The sequence below is a fragment of the Protopterus annectens genome, chromosome 1.part2 (genome assembly GCF_019279795.1).
Source record: "Protopterus annectens isolate FY-2018-M chromosome 1.part2, PAN1.0, whole genome shotgun sequence".
Classification (NCBI taxonomy): domain Eukaryota; kingdom Metazoa; phylum Chordata; order Ceratodontiformes; family Protopteridae; genus Protopterus; species Protopterus annectens.
Genome location: NC_056727.1, coordinates 809,596,860 through 809,609,539, shown reverse-complemented (window position 1 = coordinate 809,609,539; position 12,680 = coordinate 809,596,860). Strand labels below are relative to the sequence as shown.

The 12,680-nt window shown below is 34.6% G+C and overlaps 1 protein-coding gene across 2 annotated transcripts in view; it reads left to right on the top strand.

Moving 5' to 3' along the window:
* Nucleotides 1-12,680, top strand: part of RASGRP3 (RAS guanyl releasing protein 3) — a 1,166,392-nt gene that overhangs the window by 893,147 nt on the left and 260,565 nt on the right. For both annotated transcript variants that reach the window (XM_044058961.1, XM_044058951.1), the window contains one exon: nucleotides 11,706-11,819. In XM_044058961.1, the coding sequence (XP_043914896.1) occupies nucleotides 11,706-11,819 (114 nt within the window). The remainder of the gene's footprint in view (nucleotides 1-11,705; nucleotides 11,820-12,680) is intronic.

Sequence of the window (12,680 nt, the reverse complement as noted above, 5' to 3'; positions counted from 1 at the left end):
TAACCATTTTGACAAAATTCAAAACTTCACTATGTAAAGTATAAGGTGTAAAATGACTATTAGAAGGTACCTTTTCCGTATTGAGCTTAGAATATGCATTAACAAGCTCATCCGATGTACATGAGTAAAAGCTGTCAGATGAAATATTAGAACTGTCGTCAGAACTATCCTGAAAATGACTATTACTCTGACTAAAAAAATACTTAAGATGTAACTTCCTACCAAACCTATATACATTAGTTCTAATATTTCATCTGACAGCTTTTACTCATGTACATCGGATGAGTTTGTTAATGCATATTCTAAGCTCAATACGGAAAAGGTACCTTCTAATAGTCATTTTACACCTTATACTTTACATAGTGAAGTTTTGAATTTTGTCAAAATGGTTAATCACACAATTGAAACAACGCATAATTCCTTTATGTGCAATAAAAGGAATATTAAATATAATATGACTTTTAAGGAATGGCAAACTTTGATGTCTTTAAGCAAGAGAGATGATATAATTTTCAAACCTGCTGACAAAGGCAACAAAATGGTAGTTCTTGACCCTAATGATTATTTTAACATGTGTATGGAACATCTTAATGACTTCAACACCTATGAAAGAGTTGATATTGAAAGTTATAATTTTTCTATTACAGAATACAAAAATCTTATATCTAAAGGTCTGAGACTAGGATATTTTGTGGCCAGTGATGTTAAGAACAAATTTCAAATTGATGATTGTGATATGGCTTATTTTTATTGCCTACCCAAAATACATAAAGATTTATATAAACCATCTGGTAGACCTATTGTCTCAGGTCGAAAGTATTTTTTACGAAATCTGGGTATTTTTTTACATCACTTTTTTTCACCTTATGTCAAGGCATTGCCTTCTTTTTTGACTGATGTATTTGATTTTCTTGACAAGATTGGTAATGTTAAATGGAATAACAATATGTATTGGGTCACCATTGATGTAAAGAGCCTGTATACAAGCATTAGCCTTAGTTTTGGTATTGAGGCCATCAGATTTTTTCTGGGTGATTCTCCTGTAACTGAGTTTATAGTAGAACTCACTCAGTTTTCTTTAACAAACAATTTTTTTGAATTTCATAATAGGCTATATCGTCAAAAACAGGGCACAGCTATGGGGGTTGCTTTTGCCCCCATGTATGCAAACTTAGCCATGGGTCTGTTTGAACTTGAATATATTTATAAACATGAATTTTTTCACAGGCACGTTATCAAATACTATCGATACGTGGATGATTTAATTTTTTTGGTAGAAGGTGAACAGTCTTTGGCCCAGCAATTTTTTGCTGATTTAAATTCCAACAGATTTTCTTTAAAATTTGATGGATTAAGGATAGACACTTGTGTTCCTTTTCTTGATGTCATATTAGACATTTCTAAAGGTCATGAGTTAGTAACTTCAGTAAACAGAAAATTTACAGGCATCACGCAGTATGTACATAGTTCTAGTGGTCATCCACCACATACTATTAACTCCCTACCATATAGTGAAATTTTGCGTATCAATAGGTTATGTAATAGCAAAGACATTTTTTATAGAGAATTAGATTTATTATATAATTCATTTTCACAGAGGGGTTATCATAGTACTATACTAGAAGATAGTTATGGAAAATTTTGTAAAAATACTGAAAGAAAATACAAATATGATAACTTACATAGTAGTTATGATAACGCAATGACTTTGAATAAAAGATTAGATAACAAAGAAATAATGTACTTTGTCACTATGTATAGTTGTTTTACTATTGAATTTGTTAAGATAGTCTCTCAATTTTGGAACTATTTATGTTCTTTAAACAATGTTAAGACTTGGTTAAATGTGGATCTAAAATTTTCATATCGTAGAGGAAGAAGCATTAAAGATATATTAGTAAAAAGCAAGTTTAATCTTCCAAGTGACACTGTCACTCATCATATTATAAATAGAGGTACACATCAATGTGGCAAATGCAAAGCCTGCAAATTTGTGGTTCCCTCCTTTGAATATATTAATAATATTCCTTTTAAAGTTAAACATTCCTTTCATTGTCTTTCAGAAAGAGTTATTTATGCCCTTTGCTGTCCTTGTAAAAAGGTTTACATCGGAGAAACTAAAAGAGCCTTCAAAATAAGGCTCTTGGAACATATTAGGGACATTGCTAATAAAAAAGAGGATAGTCCTGTAGCAATGCACTTTTTACAATTTCATAATAGTGATTTTAATGAATTACAAGCAACAGTGTTAGAACAGATACAAGATTACAAATATAATGGTTCAAATATAAAACAATTGCTGCAGCAAAAGGAAGCTGTTTTTATTTTAAAGTTTAAAACTCTATTCCCTGAGGGCTTGAATGAAGATTTTAATTGGAGAATGCTTATAAATTGAATTTGGGTGTTTTATTTTGCTAATTGTATAATTGAATCAATTATTTAATTATTGTGATATATATATATATGTGCATAGCATTTTATGTCATTTATACTCCTTGAAGGCTAAGGCCGAGACGTCAGAGAGAGAGAAGTCTGCAATAAACTATTTTTTGGTGGATCCTACTTCGTTGTTTTTTCCTTTTGGTGTGCTTTTGGTTGTGCCATTGGTTTTCTTAAAGACCATGTTTAAAAAAGGAGGCTACACACACACAGGTGAAGTTTTGATTGGGCTCAAAAGGTTTTGCATTCCTGGCCAACTAACACAGCATGACCCATATGAGCATTTTAGGATCATTTCATATATACATAAAGAGCCTTTCCTTTCCCTCTCCACTCCTTTCCTTTCCTTTCCCTTCCCTTTCCTTTCCCTCCCTTTCCTTCACTTCTCTTCCCTTACCTTTCCTTTCCCTTCCCTTCCCTTTCCTTTCCCTCCCTTTCCTTCACTTCTCTTCCCTTACCTTTCCTTTCCCTTCCCTTCCCTTTCCTTTCCCTCCCTTTCCTTCACTTCTCTTCCCTTACCTTTCCTTTCCTTCCCTTCCCTTTCCTTTCCTCCCTTTCCTTCACTTCTCTTCCCTTACCTTTCCTTTCCCTTCCCTTCCCTTTCCTTTCCCTCCCTTTCCTTCACTTCTCTTCCCTTACCTTTCCTTTCCCTTCCCTTCCCTTTCCTTTCCCTCCCTTTCCTTCACTTCTCTTCCCTTACCTTTCCTTTCCTTTCCCTTCCCTTTCCTTTCCCTCCCTTTCCTTCACTTCTCTTCCCTTACCTTTCCTTTCCCTTCCCTTCTCTTTCCTTTCCCTCCCTTTCCTTCACTTCTCTTCCCTTACCTTTCCTTTCCTTTCCCTTCCCTTTCCTTTCCCTCCCTTTCCTTCACTTCTCTTCCCTTACCTTTCCTTTCCCTTCCCTTCCCTTTCCTTTCCCTCCCTTTCCTTCACTTCTCTTCCCTTACCTTTCCTTTCCTGCCTAACCAGGCTTGCAAATATCAAAAGCATTGATCCTGACAAACAGCTGCTCTGCCCTGGTCATGAGGCAACTCTCCACTCTTTCCTGCTTGTTACCAGACACTGTGAACTACATTAGAATCAGGCTAATGTACCCTGCTATGCTGAATTTGGTTTCACAGACAGAACCAGGACTTTTACAACTCCATAAAAAGTTAAGAACTTTCTTCTTTTGAGAGTACTACAGCAGAAAAGAGAAGTAGCAGAGGCTGTGAGAGTGATGGATCAGCCTACTGATTGCATGAAACAGGCCTACTTCACTGTATCGCATGTTGAAAATATCATATGGCAATAATGTCGTAAATGCCGTACATAGAAAGTGTTGTTGTGGGATCATGGTACAGTGGGGATGAGAAAATTTGCTCTTTCCTCACTGTAGTGCAATCTTGGAGTTGGTATATATAATTAGCGGGGGGCACAGCCCTCCCCAAGAACAGTTTCGATGTATGGCATTTTTGATGTTTATGCCATTCGATATTGTCATCTTTCGACAAGGTAATATAGACGCCATGAAACAGTGTACATTAATAATACAATTGGCAATATGCAGTTGGTGATGCTTAGCAAATAGCATGACATTTTCTGTAAGGGTAAGCGCAGAAACCATGAGGTGAAACTCCATTACCATGCACAGTTTGCATTTCCATTTTATTGAGGAGTCTGCTTCAGTTTTCTACTCTTCAATTATTAACCATAACTTTATGATATCACCCTAAGACTTTGGGGTGCTATGCATTTATGGATTGCTGGGTCAGTGGACACCTCACATATCCTTTCCTAGCAGAGCTTTCCGGCTTGAATAACTGACAGGGTAACTTTCTTCTCTTACTTGCAGGTATTTATTATGATATGTACTTGAAAAACATAACAGTAATTTGTATTATGAACTATGCCTTGTAGTTATTATTTTTTCCTTATACTTATTGCCCCCATTTTTAAATAAGCTAATAATGTCATTTTGTTTCTGAAGGATGAGATTTGTTAGTGCTCATTTGAGTTTTACTGAAGATATTTTATTTCCTCATTGGAAATTAACAGCTCCTGTATAGGTGAAAAGCAGCTATAGTTTCCGTTCATTCATTTATCTACCAGACAGGTATTTCTTAACATCAGCTTTGAAAGTGAGGAGGTTATTAGATATTCTCAGTGAGAATGGTATTATGTTCCATATTTTAGTCATGTAATTTGAGTATAGAGCATCTCCTGCTGATTTATTGGGCTTGGGAACATTAAGAAGTTTATCTTGTGAATATAATTCTCTTCATTGTGCACAATGCTAAATGATTCCGGTCAGGGTTAGGCATTTTTGTGGATTGTGTGCTATATTGCTATACATTACTGGCTCAGAGTATGTGAGGTAATGAGGCAATTCAAGAGAGTTTACTTGTTCTAAGGCAGCAAGGTGGTGTAACCTATGTAGCAGACTTGTTGCAAACCTTGCTACTTTATTGTAGCATTGCTTTAGTTTAGATGTAAGTGTCGCTTGTAGATTCGTTTAGATTGGAGAGTGATATAGTAGGGATGGTAAGAGGAAGGCAGAAACTACGTTTTTTTTTTTTTTTTTTGGAGCTCTCTGTGAGGAAGTGTTTGATTCTATAATGTGCCCCAAGTTTCTGGTGTTTTTTTTTTTGTTTGTTTGTCTGATGTCTATGGAAGTGAATTTCAAGTTGTCATCTATAATGATCCCTAATAGTATTGGGTACAAGACAATTTCTAATTCTGTCTTATTTAGAGAAGTAACAGTAAAGGCAAACCTAGTCAGGTTGCATGCTTGAGAAGGAGAAGGAGTAGCTTTGTTTTCTTTGGATTTCAGAGTTATTAAGCCAGGATACAGTGGAGATAAAAGATTGCTGGGTTGTATGCAGAAAATGGAACAGAGTTTTGGCAGACTATATAGTGGTTGAGTTATCTGCATACTGGATTAAAGAGGTATGTTTGGATGCAGTTTGGAGGTTGCTACTGAAAATATTTACAAGCAGAAGACCTTGAATAGATCTTTGGGGGACCCCAATAGAGACTGGTAGGAAAGCTGAATGGGCATTCTGCCATTTAACAGAATGTTGTCAGTCCAATACTTAGCTGTTGAAACACTGCAGGGACAGGGGTCAGAGACCAAGGGATGATAGCTGTTATAACAGTTTGGGATGAGAGACAGTATCAATGCCTTTTAATAACTTGAGAAAGAAGGCAGAAATCACCTACCATTATTTCTTGCTTGGTTAATGATGTTAGAGAACCAAAAACAGTGTATAAGCATGCAGCAAACAGCAACTTCACAAAACAAAATTTGATGTTGTGGTATCAGCCTGAAATAATTGCAACAGCTCTAGTAAGGAAATTCAAATAAAGATCAATATACCAAAAGCATACAGTTCATAAAAGGTCAAGCGCTTTCATCCCCTTTTATCTGGGACTTCATCAAAACCACTAAAATAACTCATTCCACAACATTTATAGAAATTAAAACAGTCATATGACATCCTCTTCAGCAGATTCTGATGCTAATTAATTAAACAATTCTCCAACAATTAAAAATTCAAAGTAAATAGATACCTTAAGCTTGTTATAAAAACTTACATATATGAAAAGAAAAAAAAAAATATATATATATATATATATATATATATATATATATATATATAAATATATTGCACAAAATAATTAAAATATATTGCACAAAATAATTAAAACATGGCTATAACATGACGTAGAAACTGTACAGAGTATGAAAAAAGTAACTATAAAAGGTGTAAAAAATGTTCACTCATTAACCCTTACACTTCTAAAGTTCTCTTCCTTAATACTGGCATTGGGTTAATATTATCATTTAAGCCAGGTAATGTAGCAGTGTTCAGTCTAGTTGCCAGTACAATTCTCTTGTAGCTAACTTATTTTACCAAAGCCCTCCTCTTTGGTCCCTTTTCACTATCTCTGCTATCCTAAAGTAGAAGGTACTAAAATGATAGCAGCTCAGAGTATGTTTATAAAGTGCATTGTTCAAATTCTTATGCTCAGTAGCATATATATATATATATATATATATATATATATATATATATATATATATATTCATATATATGTTTACATAGGGGTGTCTCTGTTTTTCTCACATAAAAATGAAAGTATCATTGACAAACAACAATATAAACCAGACCTTTGCTGCCACAATTCCCTGCTTCTAACCTAACATATTGGGGGGGGGGGTCTTACCATAACCTCTCTACCTTGTAGAAAAAAAACAGAATTTACCCTACCTGCATTTGTATGTCCCCTTCCTTTCATAAGACTTAAAAATAGGATGTTTGAGTAAATATTTCATATTGTATTCTGTTTTAAACCCAAAATATGGTCTATCACCCACACTATTGAGTATATCTGAATTACATTTAAACATAATCCAATTCTTTGATAAAATTGTCTTAACCTCTCTACTAAAATCTCCATAATACAAAACCATAGAGTCAGCAAATAAACTATCAACACCTCTGGAAGGCTGTGAGCAAACTGGTTTGCCACTATCTAAACTTGGTTTATATCAACCTTCTAATACTATCTTACTACATTTAGTAATCAGTTCAAATGGGTAACCCCTAAACATATTTAATCATTTTGATAACTCTAACTTAAAGTCATTAGCCTCAGAACATATCCTAGCTGTTCTGATCATTTGTCCTTTTACTAGGTTTTTCTTAATGTGAAAAGGGTGACAACTCTGAAAATCCAGAAAAGTATTGGAGCAAGTAGGTTTCTTAAACAATTTTGAACCAAAACACTTGGCTTCATAGTTTTTGAACAGTGTGACATCTAGATAGTCTGTACTGTCGAAAGAATAATTGTGTGTAAACCTAAAATGTGGACAGATGTTAGTCATATAATCTATCGATTCCTCTGCTACACTTCCCTTGTTCTTCCATAAAATAAACAAATCATCTAAATAGAGTAAGTATATATGCCACTGGTTTTTAAACTTAGAATTCAGAACAAACTTTTTTCCCATGAAAACATAACTAAATTTGCGTAGATGGGTGTACAACTGGCACCCATTGCTACACCCGTTATCTGTTTAAAATACTCTCCTTCAAAGGTGATAAAATTATTAAGCAAAATATATTCAAAAAAACTCCATAATAAAATTTATGAAACTGTTATAAAATACTCTAAAATCTTGGATAACTTCATAAAAAAGTTCTAAGCCTTTCTTATGGGGAATAGAAGTAAATAAATCAACAACGTCAATAAATGAAAAAGAGCATTTGTCAGACTACAATTTGTTCTTAATTTTTCTTAAAAAGTCCCATGAGTCCATTAAAATATGCTCTATGGGACATAATATGTCCTTCAAAAGTTTATCTACAAACAGGCCTAAAGAATACGTGGAACTGTTGTATGCAGCCACATATTTTAATGCACGTTGGTATACCTATACCAAATGCACTGGGTATCACCGGATGGTTATTGCATAAAAAATTATAAACCATCTCATTAATTACCCCTTGAAATAAAAAAATCTTCTAGAAACATCTGAATATTTTTGTGTGCAATATTAATTTCATTTAATGACACTATTGTATAAGTGTTTGTATCAAACAATATTTCACTCGTGTTGTTATAATCATTTTTATTCATCAAAACCCTTATCTGGTTTCATAACATGTATATCCTTTTTGGTTCTTAAATCCTTCAATTGTAGGACTTCATCTTTATTTAAGTTGTAAAATTTCCTGTTGTGACTAATATAAACTTTGTAGCGTTCCTGTATACAAATCTTTTCATAACTAGCTATCATAGGGTGTAATGGAGGGTTAAATATACTTCTTCTTTTGGAACATCTATATCAACTTTATGTTTAAACAAAGTTCTTAAGTTGAGTTTCCTTGTAAAAGGTATGAATTCATTTAAAACCTTGGCTATATCACACCAACACCATGGCACAAACTTTAAACCTGTCTTAAACAAGGTAAAATGGGTCTGTGTAACAGCCTATTCAGTGAAATTAAAAATATTATAATCATTCAGGCTAAGCTTTTTACTTTCAAATGTTTTAATTAACCTGTCTTCTTGTAATAGTTGTTTCTGGTTAATGATGTTGACAAAGCTGGTGAGGGCAATGGTAGTATTGTGTCCAGGGGGAGAGCCATACTGAACAGGGGTGAGAATCTGATGATCAAGGAGGTATTGGAGAAGTTGTCTGTCGACATTTTTCTAGGAATTTGGACAAAATAAACACAATTTTAATTGACCTAGAAGTTGAGAAATCAGTAGAATTTCCACCCTTATGCAGTGGGAGCATGTCTTATTTTTTTTCCAAAGAGATGGGACATAAGACTGAGGGGTCACTTTATTAACATGAACACGGGGTTGGCTATAGCATCTGAGGCCAGTTTGAGATCATATGTGGGAAGGTTGTCTGGAACAAGAATAGTAGGTTTTACTTTCTGTATTTTATAGAGTAGGTTAATACAGCTTGTAGTGTGAGGGTGTCGTTGTTTGCTTGTTGACAAGTATGTGAGTTAGTGGATGAATTATTGTTTACTAACTTGGTTACAATATCAATAAGTACGAGTTAAATGTTGATGCAATCTCTGATGGGGTGTTATTATGTGATGGATTGGGCGTTTTTTTCTTCCCAGGGGATAACAAATGCTTAATGGATGATGGGGAAAAGCTTTGGATTATTTTGATGGGGTATTTTGGAATGAAGTTTAATGTCTTTTTTTGTCAGCTGCAGTTTTGGCTTTTCTAAGGTTACCATGGTAATTGTTGGCCTGGAGGTTTCTCTGTGTTTTGTGTTTAGACCAGGTTTTCCGACTTCTTCCTAGTGTTGCATGAGTTCTTTGGTTGATTTGTTTAGCCATATGCACAAGTTGTTTTCCTTCAGATTTTAAATGAGATTATTTCATTATATTTTTTGCACGATAGTCTTTATTTCAGGCTGAATTAATGTCATTTGTATTATTTAAGTACAGTATCAGTTATGTTCTTGTAATAACATGAAAATGATTTAATAAAAAAAACTTAATAAAGGATTTTTTGACTGGAAACAGACTGCCTACCCTGCTTGGATTACTTTCTAATACTTAGTAATTCTGTACAATATTTTAAATTATATATTTTTTATTATTATTTTTTTTTACTTAAGATGAGTTTAAGTTTTCTACTTCTACTGCCATTATCTAATCTGATTAATATACAGTGATTAACTAGATATATATGGATTGAAAATCTTCCACACAGAGACGTTTCTTACACTGTTTTGCTTTTGGACCCACAATACTTGTTTAGTGGGTTGTTTGAGACTTCGGGGATACCACTGAGATTACGTGTTTTTTTTAATAATATTAATGATTGCTCCTCAAACTGAGATATGGAGATGCCTCTTTTTATTGAGTTTCATCAGCATCAAGGAACTTGTATTGTTCTCCTGACTGTCCAGGAGGATGAGGAAAGTTTGATTTGTGTAGAACAGATTTTGTTTTCTCCAGGATCTTCCATTTTTACTTTTTATTTCTTCTTTTTCTATTTCTTTGGCTGTGTCTGCTGGTACTAGATGCATGTTAAGCTGAACAGTGTAGGGGTTTGCAACAGCAAGCAGCAGGGTGATAAGTGGGCAGACCTAATGCCTACTTGATAAGGACTGTCTGCCTACAGTTGTGAAGTGGACGGACACCAACAAAAAACCTGTTGGTCCTATCCTTGAGGCAATTAGCTCTATATACAGCTCTTAGGTTCATAGCTATGTACTTGATTATTGATCTGTGAGGATCTTTAGAAGCCTATCCACACATTATTGCATAGTCTTTATCCCTTAGATTTTAAGTTGGAATAATACAGAGACGAGCGTGTCATGATTTTTTTGGGGGGGGGGGCTGGGGTTCTTGTTAAGTTTTGTAAATATGTTTGTGGTTCTTTGTTGCTGCTGGGTAGTATTTTTTAAGTCTATATAGGAGTCACCAAAGGGGATCTGACGTATGTTTGGGAGTGAATTCCCCTCAACTCTCTCTCTCTCTCTCTCTCTCTGTCTGGGTGGCCTGTCTGGCTAATGCATGGGACAACATAGTTGGATCATAAAGACTTCAAACCATCAAATTGTTGGTAAGTATGTATCTGAGGTAGTCACATTACACAAGTGGGTCAAATAAATGGAAAACTGTGTCTCTGTTGTTGGAATGGCAGAAATAAAACATTTATATTGGAATGGAAATGAGATTCTGAGCCTTGTAAAAAGGTTTGTTTTTAGAAGATGTGTGAGTCAGGAGACATGTGAGTCAACAAGGATCCATGATTTCAGTCAGATTGTTTCATCCCCTTTTTCCTCGAGTGTCTGCAAAACGGGTGCTGTTATTTTGATACCTTCAGGAGTGGGGTTCCCAGTACTGGTTTTAAGATAGACAATATCAGTTGATATGCCTTTGTAAATATCAAAAAGAGAGTTTCGCCTTTAGTCTGGTACCCGTGTATTACTCCCTGGGAATAACCATTATTGATCATTTCAGTTTTTATATCTGTGCCTATAAGTGCTATAAGGGGAGCAGATCAAGGAGACAGTAAGTTACAGGACATGCTACATAAGTAAGCATCTTATTCTGTCCCACTATTATTAAAAGTCAGTTCTGCTTCATCATTTTATACACATAAGTCTGTTCTGCTTCATTATTTTATACACCCACATATGTATATGCCCATATATCTATAGAGCTATATCTCTATCTGTTTATAACTATACTATCTATATATGTATATAGATAGATTAGCTATAGACAGGCAAAGATATAGCTCTATAGATATATAGATAGATGTAGACTAATATATTTGACAATTAGCAGTCTGGCACTCTTCTAAATGAATTTATGACAAGTTTTAAATGCAACTTCATTCACCTTAAATCTAGTCCAATTTAAAATCAGTGAGTGTTTCAGCAGAACTAAAGTAAGTGTCACCTATCTCTTCAAGTATAATCAAGAGATGGATTAAAACAGAGAAAGACCGAGTAAGTGATGAAAGGAAAGGTTTAATTGGAGATGTAGATGCACGATAAAGCTTGTGTAAATAGCTTAAATAGTTCATAATATCTGAGGGAAAAAATACAGGACTGTACTGAATAACATGCAGTAAAATGATACTGGAAAAAGGAGCATCTCTGCAGCCTACTATCAGCATGTGTAATCCACTCAAACACCTGTTTCTGTAGTTTGTATATGACATGTTAATGAGCAGAGAGCTGAAATGTCATGCTGGTTGCATGCTCACTTACCATCTTTGTTTGTTTCCAGCCTAACTCACCGACTACACCCAATAAAACAGTAGTGCCATTAGAATGGGCTGCAGGGGTGTCACCAAAGCCAAATCCTACCGTCATCAACAAGCATATCAGGAAAGTTGTGGATGTAAGTATATGTAGTATAGCAAAGCAAAACATATGTCTAAACTGTACTCCATATTTACTGATTGAATTTTACTGTGCAGTCTTAAACCATCATGTTTTAAACTTGGCTATAAACCAGAATGAGACTATCTTCAGACATTAACATCTAAAACAAGAAAGTTTTTATCAGCAAAGCATGTTTCTATTCAACTGCTTGGAAGCCTCTTTGATTTCAGAGATTTAAGTCTACAGTATACACAGAATATCATGGAAGCAGTAACGTGCATTTTATTATTTTTTGTGCTCCTCATATCTACCAGCTGACCTTCAGCTGCTCGGTGCCATTGTATTTGTTCTTAAGTTATTGACCCTGATATAAAAGAAATCCTCAGACCTTACGAAGATAAATGAGTTAGTTTCAACAAGTGAGAATAGATTTTCAGCATAGCTCAGTTTATTCAAATTACAGCAATGATCTGTAATTCAAAAAGCTAAAAGTGTTTTATAAAGTGAAAAACAAGAGTCAGTCCTTAACGGTAATGGTGTTTCCTTTTCTGTCACATCTGCTGGAACCAAATGCCTGTATTATTTTAGTTTCACACTGTGGATGAATTTAATAATAAGAATAGTACACTCTAAGATGCATTTAGCAATGGCTATTGTCAAGATTTGGATACATTGTGAACCCTATGCGTTAGAATGCACCTCACTGCATGATGGCATCTTATGACAAAGTGTATTCTAACGTATATTTCCTTAATTATAACATGATTCTTAAGAATACTGACGCTTTGAGGCTAATGTGCATAAGACATATGCATCACATTATCTCAGTCATACCAGTACAACAGACACTTTTATCAAGCCTTACTGCTTCAACACA